The 23,361-nt window shown below is 43.5% G+C and overlaps 1 protein-coding gene across 1 annotated transcript in view; it reads left to right on the top strand.

Moving 5' to 3' along the window:
• The window catches only part of TNFRSF19 (TNF receptor superfamily member 19), a gene marked incomplete at its 3' end in the record, with an annotated part of 79,351 nt that overhangs the window by 4,330 nt on the left and 51,660 nt on the right, over positions 1 to 23,361 (top strand). The window contains exons 2-4 of the mRNA XM_079721774.1: positions 5,823 to 5,925; positions 8,417 to 8,527; positions 22,545 to 22,723. Coding sequence (XP_079577900.1) covers positions 5,857 to 5,925; positions 8,417 to 8,527; positions 22,545 to 22,723 — 359 coding nt within the window. The 5' untranslated portion in view covers positions 5,823 to 5,856. The remainder of the gene's footprint in view (positions 1 to 5,822; positions 5,926 to 8,416; positions 8,528 to 22,544; positions 22,724 to 23,361) is intronic.

Raw genomic sequence — 23,361 nt, 5'->3', positions numbered from 1 at the left:
GCATCTGTTGGGCACATATTTTGGGTGAGTTACCGTTCTAGAGGGAAATCGCAGTTCTTGTCATGAAGTCCTCAGACCCTAACTGATGGTAAACTCACATGGCTTGGTTGATGATGAATGAAGGAAGGTTGCCCCCCTGTGACAATAGGGAGGAGTAGGGACTGCAGCACCAGACGCCTGTGTTCTTCTATGGACGGGACAACAGGTGCTCAGCTGTAGCTCATGTTGCCTTAATGTGGGACTCATGGATGCCAGGCTTTCTAATTTTTCAGGAAAATGCTTCATTTTTAATATTGAAAACTTACTTTTAAAATTAAATGCTGTACTGACAGAAGGAAACAATGCATCCTGGCAAGATGCAATACAAGAACTACAAAGAGAGAGAAGGAACCAGATAACCATCCTGTGAGACAGAGAGATATCCAGGGTGCTGTGGAAGCACCAAGGAGGGTGCCCGTGCCAGATTTAGGGAGATCCCGGTTTGACAGGTGCAGGGAAGGCACGGTAGAGGAGGCACAGTGTATAGGAGAGCCCCAAGGCAAAAGAGGGGGCGTCAGTGGAGGGACCTGCAGGTTGAAGCAGCCACCGCGGTTCAGATCCAGGGGGCTGCCCCTCCGCAGCTGCTCCCGGAAACCCTGAGCTTTGCCTGGTGACGCACCAGCCCAGGTCTTCAGGATCTGGACGAGGAAGGGAAGGGGGCTGCACTTCGTTTCAGCATCTGTTGGATTTACCCCGTCTGGAAGCTGGCCAATTAGGACGCCTCCCTGTTAGCTACCATTCATTCAGATGAGCAGGCTAAGCGGGTTAACTTGATAAGCAGCCACTTTCTCTGCCGCTTAACAGAGTGTTTGCCAGCTCTGTGCTTTGGGCTCCTACCTCTTCTTTCTTGCTTGCCTGGTTCTTCTGACACCTGCTTGCATTTGCTGTAGAGCAGATGGTGAGGCAGGAATGCCACACACCTAGATTCCTGTAAACCAGCATCCTTGGTCTTCTCCTGATATTTAGGCAAACTATGAAAACCCTTGTGGGCCCATTGTACATAGTCTCATAATGTGTGTATCTTGTGCTTGACAAGCCCTCCCCCAAATAAAGAGAACATGGAATTCCATCTATAAAAGCATTTCTTTACCTTGGCCAGACCCAGAAGTTAAAAGCAATTTCAGTAAATACCTTTTTATGGCCTTATGTTTACTTTAAATATTATTACTTAAATGCTTGTTATTTCATTAACTTTTCCTTCTTTTTATGAATGCCAAAGCATTTCATAAGGTATTTCATTTGTTTCCAGGAAGTTCAAGGTCACGCTTATAACACTGCACCGGCTAAATTGTTTATTTCTAAATAGTCTGTGGCCAGGTGGTATGAAAAGTCTCCGCAGCCCTGCTTAGCTGGGAGTCCCTGCAAAGCACACCTTTGCGGCGTCCTCCCCCAGATGGCACCACCTCCTTTCAGGCACCTAATAACTGCTTAATCAGAGTTGGTGTTCGTTCAACGTGTTATGTGGTTACATAGCTTTGTTCGTGTTGACCAGTTGGATGTAGTCCTACTGTGCTAAGTGGAAGGGACTTGGATGCTCAGCGCGGTGGGTACAGCCCTTAGTCAAGCTGGCAGAGCGCCAGGGCCCTGCCCCGGGGTCACCAAGGGTGAATTTGCTTTGGTTTCCACTGTTTCTAGTACATGTGTCCTTCGCCCTCAGCGTTCTCCCCATTGTGTGGGGATAAAGATCTACTTTAGAGGGTAGGTAGTAAGGAAAGAAGCTGTACTTCTAACGCGCTGACACAGTACTTGATACCATGAATGCTAAGTTCACACTGACCCTGTTCTCAGTCTTCGAACGCTTTCTGCAGCCTCAGTCCAGAGGTCTGAAACACTACCTGCCCCTCGATTGCGACTGTCTGCATCATGTCCCACGTTTGTCCAGAAGGTCGCAGCCTTCAGGGACTCTCACACACACTGGACCATTTGCCCCTCAAGGACAATATCACTAACAGTGGCGGCCACCATTGCTAACGAGTATTGAGCACTTATTCTGGGCCAGGAACAGTCACTTCTTCCAGCTGTTAAGCTCCCTTACTCCTCACAGCTGTCCAGGAGGCGGTACTGTCACGACGCCCAGTTCAGAGAGAAGGAAACAGACTTGGGTCAGGTCCACAGCTAGTAAGTGATGCTCCCAAGAACAGCAGGAACCACGGCAACATCAGCAGCCATGAGCTCTTACTCTGTCCCAGGCCCTGGGCTACGCATCTTACCTGCATTATCTCAGCGGACTCTCAGCACACCCCATGAAAAGGGGTCTGTTTTTGTCTCTGTAGATGTGTGGTCTCAGAGGGACTTTGCTAAGAAATGGGACTGAAAACCCAGGTGTTCCAGTTGCCATTCCTGTGACCATTCTCAATAACGCCCAGGCTGTTTTCAGTTATGGTGGGTTTACCTGCGGAAGACTACTTGAACTTGGCCTTTATATCACCCTGATGGCTCTCAGGATCACCCACCCAAGTCTAAATTACATCTCAGCCTCTTGGTATAAAAAGCCAGGTTAAACAAGAAACCACAGAATACAGAAGTGGCGTATTTCAGTGACACAGTTCAATCCCCAGCTCCCAGTGTAAGAAATTTTCTGTGAAGAACTGCTTGCGTTCTTTTTTGTTTTGTTTTGCGGTACGCGGGCCTCTCACTGTTGTGGCCTCTCCCGTTGTGGAGCACAGGCTCTGGACGCGCAGGCTCAGCGGCCATGGCTCACGGGCCCAGCCGCTCCGCGGCATGTGGGATCTTCCAGGACCGGGGCACGAACCCGTGTCCCCTGCATCGGCAGGCAGACTCTCAACCACTGCGCCACCAGGGAATCCCTGCTTGCGTTTTTTAAGCCAATTAGGATTTTTAAAAATACGTCACTATATCATTTAATCCTGTGTCCTAATCTAAGGCACTGAATGCCTTGAGAAGGCAATAAGATTTTATATAAATCTGAAACAGAATGTTTATCCTGTTCACCACAGAAGAATTAGATCTGTTACATGCAAACAAATCTCAGGTGTTTTCCACAATGTAGTTTTCATTGTTTTGTGCTTCTTCATTCACTTAGTTAATTCCGGAAATGTTCACTGAGCACCTTTGTGCTCGACACTGGGAACACAGAGAATTCTAGGTGTGATCCTAAAATTGAATGCTTTAAAGGAACATTCAATCTGCGAGTGAAACTGACCTGCGATGTGATGGGTCTTGTCCATGGATGTGGCAAGGGCTGTGGAGCCCCAGGGAGCACCTCTCTTCGCTCTGCTTGGCTGTGGACCGCATTCAGCAGAGTGAGAGTTGAGCTGGTTCCCAGAGGGACCCAAAAAGCGAAAGGCTGTCCAGACCAAGAGGGCAGGATCAGGGGTGTCCAGAAGAACTGTGGGTATCGGGGTATGGCCGAGCTGGGTGGGCAGTGAGAGCAGTGACCCGTGATGGGACCGGCAGGCCGGCGGGTGAGATTATACAGGGCATAGGTGCCGGGCCGAGGAGTTCAGAAGATAAATTGCAGGGACAAACCCACCTGTACCCCTGGAAATTTAGGTGTAGCAATGCTCCTTTTGTATTTCCCATTCAAACTACTCAATTTAGCATGTGTGTTGGGGAGATAAGACAAATCAGCACATTGGATCTAGTTCCATTAATTTTTTTCTACCCTGTCATCTAAAAAAAACCCCAAATCTTTGTGATGCAAAAATCATAGTACACTTTGTTCAAATTTTCTCCTTTTTTTGGTAGTGTATATGTGGTTTTTATCTCATCATCTTTTTTAGTTTATAAACTTTCAAAAAGGATCATGTTACTTACCTTTTTTGCCCCAAGAGCACTATACGTATATTTTTTCCATTATTAATGAAATATTTACACTACAAAGATTTTTTTAGGGTAAAGAGGGTAAAAAATTCACCTGGATCGCCACAGTATAAACCTAAACCATTGATAATATGTTGGCATATTTATTTTTGTACACACAATGGGTGTATCTTACAAAGTCAGAATCGTAGCACCATGACTTCTAGCTTGATGTGCCTTTACAAGGAGATGCTGCAGGGTTTGTGTGCCTTACACAGTAATCTGCACCTTATCCCAGGAGAGTTTTCTGTGTAAACTAGATGCTCGATTATCGACCGATTATGGACAGACTCTATCGATCTCTTTATTTCTCATGTTTTATGCAAATGCTTTGGTATTTATACCCTCTTTTCCATATTAGTTTACTTCCAAGTAGATTTTATATTTCTTACTTTTAAAAAATTAACACATTAAAAAAAATTGAAGACCCCGCTGGGAAAGAGATAGCCTAAAGCATACCTTTCAGGGAATGTAATTTTATCTTCTGACCCCAATGCTGTGTCTACACAGCAGCAGGTTGCATGGTTGGGTAATTGCTGGATGATTTTGAGATATGCAAGGGGAAAAAAGCTATGACCAAGAAGCTGGAAAAGCAAAAAAAAAAAAAAAAAAAGCCGTTTGAATTCACTCAAAATGGGTCTTTCATTCAGCCAAGCTTAAAAATGATTTTTCATTGCCCTGGTGGTTGGACCTGCTGGGGCAGCTGGGATGACCACCTGGGTTGGTTTCCAGGCGGGGGTGGGGTGCGCCCCTGGCTGGCTGCTTGGTCCACAGTTAGGACAGCAGCCTGCTCAGCCCGCTTCCTTTGTTGTTATTGTTGCTGTTTTTCTTGAGCTCTTTGGTTCTGGTTCTCTGCTCTGGTTTCTTTCCAATTAGTCAGGTTATCTGCTCTGGGTTTCTGTTAAAGAGAAACTGAACCATTTTTTCTCTGTCTGATCGATGGAGCAACCAGGTGAGTCTTCACTTTTTAAAAATTTTCAAATAAATCTCTTCTCTTGACATGGAGTGAATCTGTAAAACAAAACAAAACAGATTCGTTTCTACACTTTCGATCACTCCTGGTAAAGATAAAGAGGCTTAGTTGATCTTTTCTTGAAATGTCAGCATAGTGCCTCCAATTCATCACTTGTAAATGATTTTTAGATGGTTTTAAATAAATGCTCATTTTTCTGCTAGTAGGTGATTTGCACTGCGCTGGTTTGGGGAAGAGCTCACAAATGCCAGATGTTAGCCATTTCTGCTTCTTAGTGGAGCTGAAGGCCCAGTACCCAAGCACACAGTTTTTATTCAATGGAGCAGGTTGTTTTCAGGTGTATGTGACACGGGGACATTGGAGCCACCCACCTGGGTTTGCATCCAGCGCTGCCTCTCACTGGCGATGTGACCTTGGGCGAGTGACTCAGGCCTCTCTGAGCCTCAGTCTCCCCATCTCTAAAACGGGGATAATGACAGTATCCACCTTCTAGAGCAGTTGTGAAGATGAAATGAGTTCTGCTCAAAATAGTACCTGGCATGGTGTGCTTAGCATGTGTTAGTTGTTATTTTATGATTGTTCTGATCCTGTATGACTAAATCAGTATAAATGGAAGGTTTCTATAAGTCACAGTTTTAATGTAATTCTCTGCTGGGTGAAGTCGACTGGACACTGTCGAGACTTGGATAGAAAGAAAATAAAGGCATGTGTAGCCTGGGAACTCAGAGCCAGCAGGAGTTTTGTATATACTGTGTAGGTAGACAAAGCTTCAATTCTCATAACCTAAATTTGTAAAGAATTAACATCGTATTTGTCTATGGTATCCTTTTAAAAGGTGATTCCTTTAAAAAAATAGTGTTATGTTTTACTAACATACTAAATAATATTATGTTTTACTAGTGTATATAGTAAATGGTAACATTGAATAGTAAATACAGAATGCAGTCACTCATGTTATTAATGTTAACTGTATCTTCTTATCTTTTAGAACTCTTCAACCAGAAATACATTTAACGAGAGCGATGGCTTTCAAAGTGCTACTAGAACAACAGAAAGCATTTTTCACGGTTGTAGTTTTACTAGCCTGTTTGGTAAGTCAGCTCTTTACTTTCATAATAATGTGGGGAAAGAATTCATAGAACTAGTACCCAATCTAGTTTCTATTTCTAACCCCATATCTTAAAATTTTCTTTCAAATTCATTTTATCATTGTTGCATTTAATTAATAAGTCAAAGGTTGCTGTTGGGTCTTGACTTTTGTAACAGTGGTCTCAATTATTTATTTAAATCTAGATGAAATCATAAAATCACAGTATCACTCGTTGCTGCATGATAATGATGCTCCACTGAGTTTATAGGCAGATGCCTCTCACAGCACAGCCTAACAAGACCTTAGATTCTAGTTTGGAGCCCATGACTTCACAGTTTGTGAAAAATTAGGAATCATTTCTTAAATGCTATTGTTTTATATAGTTATTTATATCCTTCTTGGTTTCAAAAAGCGTCAAAGACAGATGGAGAATTGTAACGTTTGTAAGCTTTAGCACAAAACATCTATGAAGGTGTTCAAAAGAACTACTGAAACATTTAATCTGGAGTTGCAGTCATGATCTACAAATATAAAAAGAATTATTTACACTGAAGACAGTTCCTGAAGTCTTCTTGGAAGACAAAGACTACTTCTTGGAAGCAGTCATGATCTACAAATATAAAAAGAATTATTTACACTGAAGACAGTTCCTGAAGTCTTCTTGGAAGACAAAGTAAGAGGAAATGGGGTCCGATTGGAGTCTGACATGCAGACAGATGTAAGGAAAACATCCCTTCCTTGAGTTGAGGTTGTTAAGCATTGGAAGAAATGGTCCGCAAGAGAAGCTGTGGCATTTCTCTCTCAAAGCGATGCAGTGTCTTTGTGGTGGAGGGGAATCTCCTCTCTCCCTTCAATAAAACGAAACTCCTCTAAGATTGGTTGTTACTGAGGGTTAAGAAAGGTGGGAGGTGATTACTAGACCTTTAGCCCCAAATCATGGTTTCGTCTTGACCCCACCTTGGATTCTCCCTCCTGCCTGCTCTAGAGGTTAAGGCTGTGATTTTATTTAAGGAGGTTGGCTGACTTCATTATAGATATTTGCTTCAAGGTGGAGGCAGTTTGTACTGAATAACCTCCCATTGTTAGAACCATCAAAAACCATTTCTGTGCACTTGTGCCATGGACATTACACACACCAGTCTCTGTTCCCCCAGTGCTTTCTAAGGTTCTCAGTTTTCCTTTAGGGAAACAAAATTGTGTCAATAGTCAGGAATGTTACTGAGGGAGTCCCTGCTTGATGTAAGAGTTTGAACTGAATGTTGTCACCAGTCTGAGATTCTGTTAATATCAACATTTTTAATGAAATACCATCTGTTAAGAAGCAAATATACACACTTTTGTAGGATGGTGTGTATAAGATGAACTTACATTTTTAGGTAAAATAAGAAATAAAGACTATATCTTGAAAATGACTTACAACCTTTGTTTTTGCTAAGCAGATAATCTTTCCATTTAAGTCCTATGCTGTGAACCAAAGTTTATTGTTAGGACATAGACAACAGACTTGTGGTTGCCAAGGGGGAGGGAATGGGGGAGGGATGGATTGGGAGTTTGGGGTTAGCAGATGCAAACTATTACATATAGGATGGATAAACAACAAGGTCCTACTAGATAGCACAGGGAACTCTATTCAATATCTGGAGATAAACCATAATGGAAAAGAATATGAAAAAATGTATATATATGTATAACTGAATCAGTTTGCTGTACAGCAGAAATTAACACAACATTGTAAATCAACTATGCTTTAATTTTTTTAAAAGTATATTGTTAGGTCCAATTTAAGTGGCAAAATGGCAATCAGTAGGAAAGTAAGTTCATGTTTACAGGACACTTTTACTCTGAAGCGTTCAGAGAATTGGGCCATTGTTATTTTCATCATTATCAGGAATTTTACTGATCTCACGATTGTCAGAATTTTTTGAATGATGAACTGTAAGTAAATGGAATTCAGCTGAAAAACTTCTGCATCAAAGCTGGGTATCAGATATGTCTAAAGGATAATAGCAAAGTTCTTGGGACTATATATGTATTCCATTTACTTATTTATTCAACTCATTATGGGTGAATATGTTTTCTTAAAGAGCAAAAATAAAATTCTTGAATTCAAATTTTTTCGGGTTGCAAAAGGACCTCGGTCTCTGCCTAACTGTTCTTTTATACATCTTCTTACTTAGAAAAGATAGCAGTTTCTACCTATGTTTACCTTGGGCACTCAGAAAAGTGTCAGAAGAAGATAGCAGTTAAATCCAGAAAAAGAGAACTCTCATTCAAGGAATACAGAGAGGAATCAGCCTTGTTGATTTCATTGTTCCACTGACTTTTCCAGAAAGTGGTTATTCTTCCTAAAGTGAAAACTGAGTTGGCCTCACTCTGAATTAATGTTTACATTCAGTGATTATGTGAATTAACACTGAAGATACTGTTCCTTTTTTGTGAAAAATAGAATTAACTTCCCTTAAGATAACGTGTTGCGAAACATTTTTTTTTAGGCATGTAGAGTGATCTGTGAAACAGGAGACTGTGGACAACAGGAATTCAGGAATCAGTCAGGAAATTGTGTTCTCTGCAAGCAGTGTGGGCCAGGCATGGAATTGTCCAAGGTAACTGTCGGGTGTGTGGGAAAGTTGTAGATCTATGTCTTTAAAATGCGTTCTTTTCAGCTAAATTCTTTCAGTTAATGACTAGTGAAGATTTCTTGGTTCGTCATGTCCCTTTAGCCAAATATTGCACAATTCCCTTTTCAATACATTCGATTCATGTGTCTTACTGAGATAAAAGAAATAGATTCTAATAACCATAATTCAATAAATGTCATTGTTGTGTATAATTTAGTGTTTATTGTATTTTATTGAAAGAATAGAATCATTAAACAACAAGGTCCTACTGTATAGCACAGGGAATTATTCAGTGTCCTGTGATAAACTGTAGTGAAAAAGTATATGAATAATGGGATCACTTTGCTGTACAGCAGAAATTAACACAACATTGTAAATCAACTATACTTCAATAAAATAAATTAAAAAAAAATAGAATCATTAAGGTTTATTTGCTTTAATTAAAAAGAATCAGCATTCTACTAAAGATTTAAAAATAAAGCATTGATAACAGAAAATGGTAATAATACTATTTACTGGGCCTTCTTTTTCTTAAAATTAAGGTTACAATTACTAGTCAAGAAAAACAGAGCCCAACAGTGTCTTAAGTAACCAGGCTCCAAGGTCGCAGTTCTTTTCCAAGCCAGAGTTTTGAACATTCCTTTGACAGTGCCAGTATGATTATTAATTTTCCCACTTGGAGTATATGCTACTCCCAGGAGCGTCTTAAGTGTATTCATCTTCACCACTGCTTGTGAAGCAGCTGTGTTCCAACGGGGTGGATTCAGAGTTCTCGGTGTTCCTGGGCACTTCTTTGTTGTGAGCATGTTCAGAGCCGCACATGCATTTGCTTTATTTTCTGACCTTTTGAAGACGTTACCAGTTGTGGACAATTGATGTATCGTTTTGTTCTAAAGAAGGCACCAAGGTCTTCCTGATAGAAAAGGAACAAAAGATGTGTCTTTTTATTTTAAGTGACTTTTCAAAGAGAAGTCCTTTCCCCTACAGTCTGCTGTTCTCTGAATTTGAGTCTTGTCATTCATAGATTTTTGATCAATGATCTGCAAACAGCAGGAAACAAAGAATTATGCATTCCACAAGTGATTCCTGGTGGATGGCCTCTCTGGGTGTTGTGTTTAATATGTTAGCTTTCAGCTTCTTGTGCCGTCCGCTTGGAAGGAACTGGCTGAATTTTGAACTCTGCGGTGTCTAGTTGCTGAAGCACCCTGGCCGATGTTTTTTAAATCCCTGTGGATTGTAGTAACATGCGTTTTCAGACATAGGTTTTGCTCTGTTGGATGTAAAAAGGTCCTTTATAACAGCAGGCCTGCATATCTAGGATCTGTCAACAAAGTAGTTAAGAATGCAATTGTGCCCGGGAGGAAAACAGTGATGTTTCTACCCCTCAGAGTTCTTTTGTCAAATCTCTGTGAAAATATGAATGAATCACAGATTCGAAGAGATGAGTGAATCATTTCTAAGGAATTGCTCCCTAACCTTCATCCTTTATCTAGAGAATGAAGATGAAGGTTCTATCAGCTCGCAGTATTTTTCTTCAAATCCATCCTCTGAGATTATCTGATAACAGTTTCTGTATTTCATAATTTCCCACAGATATCCATAAGAAGTATTTTTCATTAGGTAGTAATTTTCCCTGAGTATTGCAGTAGCTGTCCAACTTTATTGGAGCAACCAAAAGGAAGCAATCTGAATAACCCTGCCTGTGTGTACTTATTTTAGTTATTAACATTTATGATCATTTTCCTCATAAAAAAAAAGACCAGGACAAAAAATTGAGTGAGAAAGAGTAAAAGTAAAGGTAACGACGCCACTGAAATATTAGATTCTCAGGACCCGCTCAGAAGCACAAATTTACAAATGTAGAGCGTGTTCCTGCCTGTCCTGAGGTGTCCACCCTGCAGGCAGGCAACCCCTCAGCTTTCACCCTCAATGTCTAAACAGACCGCCCAGCTCCTTGTAATAGACACTTAGTGAATCTTTGCTCAAGGAGTGGACGAATCTGTCAGCCTCAGATAGGTTTTGGAAAAAAAGGTGACAGTTAAATCTAGTAATATAAAAGTTAATGAATGTGTGATTGTGTGTTGCAAATAATGTTTTACCAAGCCTTTTAGCTTGGTTTTAGCTCTTAGTAAATAAAATTAGCAAGTGAGCCTCACTCAGGGTCTAAAATGTAAAACATAAGAAAGGCAAAGGAGTCAAACATACCTATGGAAGTAAAAATACATTTTTATTTTCTAGTTAATTAATCAAGGCAAAGGGTGTGAGTTTTTTATAAACAATTACTTTGGAGCTGGAAGTTTTAAACTGTCCATTCATGAATTTGCAGTTTCTTCGTTCCAGGCTGCCTTTATTAAATTTTTAGCAAGAACATATATCTTTCAAAGGAAAGAAGAGTAAGTTCTGAGTATATTAAAATCAGATAAATCACTTAAATCAACAAGTATGTTCAACTGGTTAATTGTCACTTCCAAGCTTTGCAAATCAAGGCAAAATTTATTCTTTTCACTGAGAATAAGTTTTTGTAAATTGTTAGATAACTACATTTATAAATAGTCTATTTGCTTGTTGCTTGGAATACGAAATATATCAAGGGGGGGTTACCTGTTAATTTGTAATAAAGCAGATGAGTACAAGAGTCTTTACTTTTGTAACTGAGGTGCACCATTTTGGTTACCAGTGGTGTTTGAAATTTTGAAAGCACAATAAATAACAAATATTTTATAATTAGTTATGAAAAAGTAGGGAAGCTGGATCAAATTATTGATATCCATAACTAAAGTTTTCTTTATATTAAGAATTTTTAAAAGAGCATTTTCACCAAACATAGAGTTTTTAATCATCTTTATTCTAACATTATTATGTAACTTATTCTGCTGTACTAAGCATAATTGAAAACTTCTGTCCATTTTTCGACTATCATGTCTATCCAAAATACATTCCGGGTCATGAGGTTCTTCGAATTACAAACATGTATCTATACCTTAAAACTCAAGCTTGGAAATACCTTGGGTAAGCAGGTATAGTTAAAATTTCCATCTGTGGTTTTATTACTCCTAATTATTATTTTCTTTGGAAGGCATTCAGTCCTGCCTTTTCACGAGGTATGGCTTACTCTCCCACGGTTAGGTCTCTACATTGGGACGTGCAGTTGGGCTTGCTGGAAGGTGCCGGAAGAGCCTTCCTGGGGCAGCATGTGCTCTGCTCGCCTGTGGTGTGTGGTCAGCGCTTCCCGACCGCTTTTTACTTCCTTTCAGTTGTGAGAGTGGAAGGAGTCTACGCAGCAGCTCCAGGTTCAGTAAGACCCTTGATGCTTGTGGAGAGCAGTACCCTTCTCATCTTTGGCCACTTTTTTTTTTTTTATATAAAGGTGTCACATTTTATTTATTTATTCATTATCTTTGGCTGTGTTGGGTCTTCGTTTCTGTGCGAGGGCTTTTCTCTAGTTGCAGTGAGTGGGGTCCACTCTTCATTGCAGTGCGCAGGCCTCTCACTGTTGCGGCCTCTCTTGTTGTGGAGCACAGGCTCCAGACACACAGGCTCAGTAGTTGTGGCTCACGGGTCCAGTTGCTCCGTGGCATGTGGGATCTTCCCAGACCAGGGCTCGAACCCGTGTGCCCTGCATTGGAAGTCAGATTCTCAACCACTGCACCACCAGGGAAGCCCCATCTTTGGGCACTTTTTAAATGAGTACTTATTTTCACCTCTCACCCTGGATACTTTGCGTGTGTTCATCTACAGGGTGTGTCTTAACCTAAAAAATATGGACTCTCTCAAAATGTCTTTAATTGTGAGTCTGTGATATATACCATGCAACGAAAATTGGCCAACATGTATTATCGTGAGCCAGGTTCTATGTGATCTTTGTACGACATAAGGAATTCTTACAGCATAGGTCTTAAGTGGGGAGTATAACTACCCCTGTTTACAGATGAGACACAGAGGTTAGTCGGTGTGTCCACCAGCCCTGTAAGTAAGTGACAGTGTCGGGGGGGAGGGGGGCTCTTGGGGTCACCGTCTGCCTCCCGTCTTGATAATGCCCGAGGACAGCGCACCTGGAAGGACTTTCTGTGCTGATGCACGTGGTCTCTACCTGTGCCGTTCAACACGGGTGCTACGAGCCACTGTGGTTATCGAACACGTGAACTGTGGCTGGTGTCACCGAGGAACTGGGTTGCTTATTTTATTTCATCTTAAGTAATGAAATTTAAGTTTCCCCATGTGAGGTTATGGTTGTCACATTGGACAGTGTCGTTCTAGAATGATCGACTCCCCTCCAGAAGCTATGGCTTAGGACCAACTTCGAAAACAGAGACAAATATCCCAGCGTGTGCGAGGCAGGAGCTCCTCGGGCAGCCTTCTCCCCCTCCTCCTCCGGGCGGTGCTCCTTGTCCAGGTCCCCACCTGTCCCTCCCACTCCACTGGCTCCGCCCACCAGCGCCGCCCTGGGGCCACGCTGAGCCAGTAGCATCTCAGCAGTCCTTTCGGTTCCCAGGTCCCTCCCACAGAGCCCCAAGCACCATCTCTGTCATTTCTGCTCTTTTTAGTAACTCAGCTTAGGAAGTCGTTTTCCTGAATCTTTGGGAAAATATGTGACGGATCACCGAGCCATTTAGAGTCTGTGTTGAGGATTTTATCCCCTTGAGCCATATTTACTCTCTCCCCCACTGCAGGGTTTAATTTTTAGTCTTTGAAAGTTTATGATAAAGATAATGAATAATGTCTTTTTCCTATTTCCGAGGCAAAAAATACCGAGTATGATTTCCATGGCTCTGTAAGCAAGCTGCGCTGGGCGTTTTGACCACGGCCGTGTGCGTGAGTGTTCAGTGGCGTCCTGGGGGCTCGTGAGAGCGAGCGGGAGATGATTTTTGTTTTCCCGAAGTGACCACAGGAGACTTGAATTCTCACTAGTTTGCCCGGCCACGGCCCCTCCTCCGCACCAAGCATTAATGCCAACAGTGTGCTGTTAACACGATCGCCTCCCGGCAGTAAATCAGAAAACTAGTTTTTGCATGAGCCTCTGGAAACAGACTTCACGTCTCTGGAACGGTTTTCAAAGTAAGCTTCGCTAAGCAATTATTGGGATGACTTTAGTTAATATGAAAAAAGTTAATTCTTGTAAACAACAGCATCCTTCCCTCCACGGGGGTGCGTGCGGGGCTTCCTATTTTTAAAGACGTCTCCTCTTTGGAAAACTGTTTACATCCTTATAAAGAAAATCACACAAAACATTAATGTAATTTTCAAGCATAAAAAAGATTCACTTCTGCCATTTAATTACAGTGTCGCTCACTTTATCTGTGTTTAATTATACCTAATCAAGCCCAGTGGTGTTTGGCAGATATTAACAAGCTCTAGCTTGTAATTTTTCGTTAGAAAACTCAGCTATGGGTTTTCACAAACCAGAAGTTGGGGGGATATGTCTTTGGTGTTGTTTTCTTAAAGGAAATTAAAAAGCTGATTGCTGAACACCAGCCACACCTGAATCTAATTTGTCATTTCCATTTGTGTGCCCTAGATTTTCTTTATAAATAACTTCTTCTCCATCCAGTTTGAGCTTTCAAAGTTCAAAGAAAGAACCCAAGTTAATACTTATTGGCTGTGCAAATAAATAGTGCTTTTGACCGGAGGCCCCTGGATGTGTTTCCTGGATAATTCATGGTCTGTGAGGATCTCCCCTGTCCGGGGACGGGCCTGCTCCCCCCCAGCGTGTAGGTGGGATCCACTGGTGTTTTTTGTTCAGTTCTGGATTTGCAGAGGGAGAGAAGAGAGAAGGGGATATGAGCACTGTTTACTTTCAGTCATTTTTGCTACTGGAAAGCCACCAAATGTGGCTTAAAAATATTGGGCAGAGTGACAGAGCCACGGCTGCCCCTAGCTCGGCTGGAAGAAGCCCAGCTGGGTCCAGCCCTCTCCTGCTTTGGAACCAAGATAAGGAAGCTGCTCACACCTCCACCCGCCCAGAGGGAAGACTTGGCCTTACCAGCTAGGAGATGTTGCTGTGGCCCTTACGGGCTTTTGCTTCCTGGGATAAAATAATAGTAGTAGTACTAATATTACTACTAATAATAAACTTTAGCAAATACTGCTTCACACAATATTTGTTCATCCGTCTGTTTACCCAGCATTAGCTTTTTTTTTTTTTTTGCGGTACGCGGGCCTCTCAACGCTGCGGCCTCTCCCGTTGCGGAGCACAGGCTCCGGACGCGCAGGCTCAGCGGCCATGGCTCACGGGCCCAGCCGCTCCGCGGCATGTGGGATCTTCCTGGACCGGGGCACGAACCCGCGTCCGCTGCATTGGCAGGCGGACTCTCAACCACTGCACCACCAGGGAAGCCCCATTGGCTCTTTATTACGCACTGGCTTAACTACAGTGAAAGAAAAGATATTCAGTGCCACTTGCTGAAGTTGGCAGGGCAGGCGTTACTCAGAACCTTTGCAGTGGGCATGCGGGTTTTACCGGGGGGAGCGAAGGGGCTGTTCTCCGAATGCAGCTGGATAAGTGAGGATTCACAGCCGGGGAGCAGGGGTCGAGTCAGCGGCGGGAATGACTCTACCAGGAGACACGAGAGGCGGAGAGTTTCTGACCGAAGCCGACCCGACGGGGTTCTCGCTGAACACAGGGTGGGACGGTCGGATGTCACCTGGGCGGGGGAGGCCGAGGACCCTGAGGGTGAGGGCCCTGGTTAAACCGAGCCCGCAGGGTTCTTCCTGGAACTAGATTTCACGAGGACATGCGCAGATGGGCCGGGAGAAGGTTCAGGAGGCCGACTCAAGCGTGGTCACGCAGAGAACCTTTGACGGCTCCAGGGACGAGGGCTCTGGGGAAGGCGGGGTGGGGGGTGACGTCAGATGCCAAGGGTTAGTCACTTATTTTATGATTTGGGGAAGTAAGTAGGAACCCTATGGCAATGATTTTTTTTAATTGCATTCTTTTTTATCCATGTGTATATTTTCCCACCTCCAAGTTTATTAATGAAAAGGTCTTCTCGGCGATTCAGGGAAGTCCTAGGTATTTCCTTTAAGCTTTAAGGTACCAGGTCATAATTTCAAAAATAAAGAACTGCCATATTGTTTTAAAGCCTCAATGCATTTCTAGCATTGATATTAATGGCAGACCGTCGTCCATAAAAATAAAACCTGTAGCTAGTTCTGGAGCCCAGGCCAGTGACGAGTCACTCTTCCCTCCCCCTTCTCCTCCCTCTCCCTTAGCCTCCCACACCAAACACACACACACACACACACCCAAACACACACACACGCACACACACACACAGAGTCCTTCTAATAACTGGTGAGAGGGAGAACTCAGTACAACCTGGAAAGTGTCAAAGAAAACCAGAACAGGACAGAGGTTAAAGCAGTAAAAACAAATTCTATTCAGGAGCTTTTGCAACAGGAAAAGAGAGACCTCGCTCCAGAACTGCATTCAGCTCCAAATCCAACGTGGACACATGGGGGGTTATAGCCCAGGAGCAGAGTGGGGGTCAGGGTGGACAATCACCAAGAGGAAGCAGCAGAGGAAGGGGGAATCCTGGCTAAACAGACACCAGGATTCCTGCTGCAGCCGGACAGGGGACCAGGCATCACCTGGGGCGGGGGGTAGGGTGGGTGGCTTGGGAGGTCAGATATGGAGAATAAGCAGGTACTGAGGAGGGGGGATTCTGGTTAAACCAACTGGACAGGATCCTCAGACAACCGGCTTCTTCAAGACCAGACCTAAGAACAGGGTGCAGTCGAAAAAGTGGCTCAGGGACGCCTTCAGACTTTGGTCAAGCAGAGAGTCTGTCAAAGGAAAGACTAAGCAGAGCCAGCGTGGGCAGCGTGCCCCTTCCTCCTGTCAACCATGGACCTGTCCACACCTCTGCTTCTGTCCCCAAAGGAAGTACTGTGCCTGGGAGCCCGCCCCCTTGTACCCCAAGGTAACACGGGAAAAACTAAAAGATCTAATGCTGTTGATATTTTCATGAGATGCCCAATTAGATCACGTGATGCTTGCCAGCTCAGTTGGCCGCGCTCGAAGGGTACCCTCTGTGCCCCAGCACCTGGGATGCAGTGATGCGTAAGAGCAGCTCCCGTGGGGTAACGACCTGCATCCCTGTGGAGGAACCTGCGCTCGGGGGCTGATGCCAGCGCTCCCCACAATGCGCTGAGTGGGGTGAACAAAAAGGAGACACAGAATAGTTGTCCACACACGAGGAGGGTATGTCTGGGAGGTTTCCCCAAACCTGGCTTAGTGGGGGAGTAGGAAGTTAGGGGCGAAGGATGGACAGGGGTTACCATGGGACAGGGGCTGGTGACCCCCCATCTCTCTCTCTGTCTCTGTCTCTCTCTCCCCGTCTTTGTCTCTCTCTCCCCGTTGTTTCGCCTCCTTCCGTTTCTCTTGGTAGTTGTTTATTGAACTTAATATGGAAGATTTCAAGGCATTTTAACCACCTTGTATTACTGAATGAAATAAAAACATCAAGGTGGACATTTATATGGGGGGTAATTTAATATTTATATGCTTTTTACTTTATAGCCTGGATTTCAAATAATTGTGGCGTCTCTATGTTTATGGTGCTTTAGAAATATGAAAAATCAGCTCTAAATGTGGTTGCTGCCATGGATGCTATACAGTAATTCTTTGGAAATAATTGCTCTGAATTTCTAGTTAATTCAGGATGTCTAGTTAATTTAACATGTGGAATGGTCAGTTCATACACTTCTTAGACTCTCATGAACTGAAAGTGATGATATTATTCTTAAAAGTTTAAGAATAATATTAGGCTGTGTTTCTAATAATCTTTTTTTAAATGGCAAATACTTTAGAGAAAGTGTATATTTTTAAAATTTTATTGAAGTGTAGTTGATTTACAATGTTGTGTTAATTTCTGCTGTACAGCAAAGTGACTCAGCTGTACATAGGTACGTTCTTTTTCATATTGTTTTCCATATGGTTTATCATAAAATATTGAACGTAGTTCCCTATACAGGAGGACCTTGTTGTTTCTCCATCCTACACATACTAGTTGCATCTGCTAATCCCGAGCTCCCACTCCATCCCTCTCCCACCCCCCCTCCCGCTTGACAACCGCACATCTGTTCTCTGTATCTGTGAGTCTGTTTCTGAGGGAAAATATATTTTGAGTAAAATTCCCCCAAATAATCAATCTCTGTACAAGTATGGCTCATGGTACCTGCTCTGTACATTTTGGTACTCTTTTGTGATAGTGATGATACAAAGCCTTATCTCAACCCCTCACCTAAATCTACCCCAAAGAAAATTGCTACAGCTGCCACCAGAGCATATAAGCTGCAGGCAGAAATAGTAAGCCAATATCCAGTTAATAAAGGCAAGCTCTGATGCATTTGGAGCCTGGCTTTGTTTTCTTTCTGTACATGATTTGGTCCAGTGTAGAGTGAACCAAAAAAAAACACAAAAGTTTCATGAAATCCTCATTCTATAAAATCTAATGACATATAAATCACACACAACGATACATGGCAAAAACTCATTGGTCAAAGCGGTCCTTATGTACAATATAAACTCTAGACACGGCCAGGAATCAAAAAAGAAGCACAAAGATTTCCCAACACTAAAGTATATGTTCTTTCTCAAAAGAGATGGAACTGTCAACACACCTGTGTGTATTCTTTCAAGTTCATTTCTAGTCAGATCATTTCTCTAGTTTCTCAGGACTGGAGAGAGGAAGTGAGTGGCTGTAGACGGTGAGGCTTGGCAGGAGGGAGGGAGGGCAGCTGACCACGTGGCAGAGGCGTTAGAACAGCAGAGCGGCCCACAGGCCCAGGACTGCCTAGTTCTTTGTATGACGGTGCAACGCAGTAGTGGATTCAACCAGGAAAGGTTAAATTCTATCTTATGTACCCATTTTCAAAAGGAGGTTTTGGGGGCTTCCCTGGTGGCGCAGTGGTTGAGAGTCCGCCTGCCGATGCAGGGGATATGGGTTCGTGCCCCGGTCCGGGAAGATCCCACATGACACAGAGCGGCTGGGCCTGTGAGCCATGGCCGCTGAGCCTGCGCGTCCAGAGACTGTGCTCCACAATGGGAGAGGCCACAACAGTGAGAGGCTCGTGTACTGCAAAAAAATAAAAAATAAAAAAAAAGAGGTACTTGGGATTCATTTTAGAAAAATTTTTATTCAATAAAAATGTTTTAGATGGAAAATGATGTTTGAACTAGCCTAGAAAAAATTGGGGTCTGAAGATCCCTTTATTCCCCAGTGAAGCTTTATTATACTGGAATCAAGAAAATTGGTCTGTTGGGCTGTAGAGAATCCAAAATAGTAATGGCCATCGGTATCATTTATTTACGGACACCTCTGCTTGATTTAGAGTTTAGAGGCTTTATATGTTTTCCCTTTTATTCCTCACAGTAACCCTGTAGGGCCTGCATTGTTATCGCATCTCACAGATGAAGAGTCTGAGGGTCAGAGAGTTCCCAAAATAACTTAGCTGGCAAGTGGCTGATGTGTCTTTGGCTCCAATGCAGGAAATTATACACATTCCCCCTGTATCAGCCTGGCTTGAAAAGCAACATTTCTGACGTTTGCTACCAGTTCATAGACGCCTACCTCTTTCCCTTTGTTGTCCTATCTTCCTCCCCCTCCCTTTTTCTTTCCTTCTCTGTTGTGTGTTAACCTGTATATGAGACCCTTACAGTCCCAGCTGCCTGGATCAAAGCGTGATGTTGAAATCGCTGCCGCAGGAACTTTGAGGGATATGCCCAGCCTGTGAGTGAGGAGGTCCCGCCCCGGATGTCATGTGCACACGCTTTGATCCTGGGACTCGGGGTGGGAGGCTCCCTTCTGTGCCTAAAGAAAGCCTTTGGATGCCTGCGGCTCTCTCAGCAGCTAACACTGTCCTGGTGCAGATCCCACTGCTGTGCACAGTCCCCCAAAATAGCAGTGGCCTCCCTCCCACCAAGACCAAGTACACATCCCAAGAAATTCTTTCTCAGTGTGTGTCTGTATTGTTTTCCTGATTACTAGAGATGCTTTGTGCAAGAAAATCAAATCATTACAGAAGTATAAAAACTGAAAACACCTCATAATTCCACTACCCCGCCAAAAAAATGATAATCCCTGTTAACAATTCTAAAGAAATTCTAATTTGTGAATTAGTATTTAAAAATTTTCCCCCCTGCTCCTGTCTGTGCCTTTGGTTCAGAACTAGCTGGAGCCCTCAGGGTTAGGAAGGTGCTGACCTTCTGCTTTGTTTTTCTCCCCTGCTCTTTGCTGTGCTTGTTCAAGACACACATTTGAAAGATGGGCAGAGAAATTGAAGGGGGAAAGGAAGGGATGGCCCCTCCCAAATGTGAGTGAGTTCATTAGTGAGGTCTGGATTGAAGTATCATTGCTAATATCCTTTATTGAGTGGCTTATTGAGTACAGGGAATACTATCCTTTGTGTTGGTTTTTGTTTTTTAATTGAAGTATAGTTGATTTACAGTGTCGTGTTCGCTTCATGTGTACAGCAAAGTGATTCAGTTATACATATATATGTATGTATATATATACTCTTTCAGATTCTTTTCCCTTACAGGTTATTACAAGATATTGACTAGAGTTCCCTGTGCTCTACAGTAGGTCTCTCTTGAGTATCTATTTTATATACAGTCGTGTGTACATGTTAACCCTAACCTCCTAACTTATCCCTCCCTCCACCCGTCCTTCCCCTTTGATAACCATACTTTTGTCTGTGAGTCTATTTCTGTTTTGTAAATAAGTTCATTTGTATCTTTGTGTGTGTGTGTGTGTTGGTTTTGATTTAATTTTCAGCCAATAAGTACTGCTTACTTGACTTTGTATAAAAATATGGATGAAGGGCTTCCCTGGTGGCGCAGTGGTTGAGGGTCCACCTGCCGATGGAGGAGACGCGGGTTCGTGCCCCGGTCTGGGGGGATCCCACGTGCCGCGGAGCGGCTGGGCCCGTGAGCCATGGCCGCTGGGCCTGTGCGTCCGGAGCCTGTGCTCTGCAACGGGAGAGGCCACAGCGGTGAGAGGCCTGCGTACCGCAAAAAAAAAAAAAAAAAAAAAAAAAAAAAATATATATATATATATATATATATATATATATATATATATAAATTTCATGGAGAAACGAGAATTCTGACCTCACTGGATCTGTGTTCTGGCTTCCGTGGTTCCCAATGAGGAAGCTGAGGCTGTGAGTGGGAGCCCTGCCCGCCCCCCGCCCGCCCCCGCTGCCCCTCTGGCTGTGTGGGGGCTCCCAGCATGGCCTCCACGTGGGGCTCTGTTTGCAGCTCGAGAGCTGCTGTCTGATTTTCTTTTTAATGGCCAATGTTCTATAGAAACCATCACATAGTGCACATAACCGTGTTAACATTTGATATGTAATCTTTCAGACATCTTCCTGTGTATATGTCACATAAAGTGCCCGAAAGTCCCAGAGTGTAGTGGTATGAAGTCTGGCTCTGGAATTAAACCATGCAGGTTCGTACCATATGACTCAGCAATTCCGCTCCTAGGTATACGTCTGAAAAAAACAAAAACACTAATTTGAAAAGATACGTGCACTCAGTGTTCATAGCAGCACTATTTACAATAGCCAAGGTGTGGAAGCAACCTAAGTGCCCATCCACAGATGAATGGATAAAGAAGATGTGGTACGTATATACAATGGAATATTACTCAGCCATAAACAAGAAAGAAATTTTGCCATTTGTGGCAACATGGAAGGACTTGGAGGGCACTGTGCTAAGTGAAGTAAGTCAGACAAAGACAAATACTGTATGATATCACTTATATGTGGAATCTAAAAAATACAACAAATTAGTGAGTAAAACAAAAAAGAAGCAGACTCACAGATGAAAGAGAATAAACTAGTGGTTACCAGTGGGGAGAGGGAGGGAGAGGCGCAATATAGGGATAGAGGATTTTTAAAAAAGGATTATTATGGGATTATATGAAATCACATAAAGCACTATATAATAAATAAATACATGAATTAATTAATTAATTTTAAAAACGTGTAGGTTCAGATCCTGGTTCTGACATTAGCAATGTCTCTTTGGTTAAGGCGCATGCCTTCTGGGAAACCCCATACTCCCATCCAGGAAATAGGAGCATGGGAAGCGCTTTCCTCATTGTGGGGGAGGATGAGTTAATGAGACCCTGGCATAGAGGAAGCCCCCGATAAATGTTAGCACTTACTATTAATGTTTTTGTAAGAAATGGGATCATATTTCTCATTCTGTTTTATAACTTATTTTTTAAACTATCATGAACACTTGTCTATAACATTCTTTTTGTGATTGCACTATAATGACATCATATGACATGCTGTGATTGATTTAGTACTTGAACTTGTGGAAATGAGTGTATGCAGGTCAAAGAGCCGTCTGCGAAGCCCATCCTTGGAAAGCAGTTCCGGGTTCTGATGGCCAAATCTAGAGATGCTTCAGACCTTTAGTATCACAGGGTTTGGTCCAAACAAGGATTTAGTGTTCTTATAAGCGTTGTGTAAGCATCTTCCCTCTCTCAGACAGTAATAAAGAGCTAACCATTCCAAGTTTCTCTACGGATATTGTAAGCTTCTGACATTTCATATGCAGCTGTCCTTGTGTTCTGTTACTTATCAAAGCACTTACTTTCTGCCTTGATAAGTGAGTAGGTGTCTACATATTTCCCCGACTCTAGCTTCTGAGCACTCAGATGACCAGCCGAGTTGGAGAAGAAAGTGCCGTAATTCTGCCCTAAGCTGGAGATAATGCCGCAGCAGCGGGGGAGGCGGGGGTAGGGGGAGAGCCTTTCTTATTCAAATGCTCGTGCTCCTGGAATAAAGTGGATGACTAAGTATACTTAGGTCGTAAGAGAGATTATTAGCCGGGGGAGACACATTGGAACTCGCTGAAAGGGCGGCCTTTGTGTCCAGAGAGGCGGGCGCTGGGTAGCCACCAGCCCAGTTCTCCCCCATCTCCTCGTCCTCCTTTTTCACGCTCGCGGGGTCTGAATAGCTGTCTCTTGCCTGTTCATCCCCGCAGGAATGTGGCTTTGGCTACGGGGAGGATGCCCAGTGTGTGAGGTGCTGGCCGCACAGGTTCAAGGAGCACTGGGGCTTTCAGAAGTGCAAGCCGTGCCTGGACTGCGCCCTGCTGAGCCGCTTCCAGAAGGCCAACTGCTCTGCCACCCGCGACGCCATCTGTGGGGACTGCCTGCCCGGGTACGTGGCCGGTCCTTCCCGTGTCATTAGTCAGTTAGTCTGAACAGGCTTTTCCCTGGTTCCCTTCCAAGTGAAGATGCCCGCTGATATTAACTTGAGCACACTTGCCGAGGTTCGTGGCTCTTCTATTCTCGGGGCCTCCTGTGTGCCCTGCACGGCGACAGGCGTGGTTAGAACGAAACGGATAAGCGTGGTGACCGAGGCCCAGTGTCCCGAAAATCCTCAGAGTTCCTGCAGATCGATAAAAAAGAAAACATGGACAAAGGGACGAAAGAAAAAACAGACAGTTCACAAAAGAGGAAGCGTGTGTGGCCTGTGACCATACAAAGATGTCCATCCTCAACATGATCGGAGAAATGCAAATACCGCCATCCAGTCATTTCTGCAGTATTTTGTAAGGCATCGCTTTGGGGAGGGAGACAGAGATCCCCCCCACAGGCAGCTTATATCCTAATAAGATTTGACAAATACCTACACAGTAAATGATAAGTTATACAAAAAGGTGGAAGATACGATTGCTATGGAAAAAAAGAAAATCTCAAGCAGCTCAGGGCATTGGGCGTGCCCCCTCGGGGGATGCAGGGGATGCAGGTTGCAGGGTCAGAGTGGGTCATCAGGATGGGCGATGCTGAAAAGGT

The sequence above is a fragment of the Hyperoodon ampullatus genome (assembly GCF_949752795.1).
Source record: "Hyperoodon ampullatus genome assembly, chromosome: 16".
NCBI lineage: Eukaryota > Metazoa > Chordata > Mammalia > Artiodactyla > Ziphiidae > Hyperoodon > Hyperoodon ampullatus.
The sequence above is the reverse complement of the archived record's forward strand: the minus strand, read 5'-3'. Positions and strand labels throughout refer to the sequence as shown.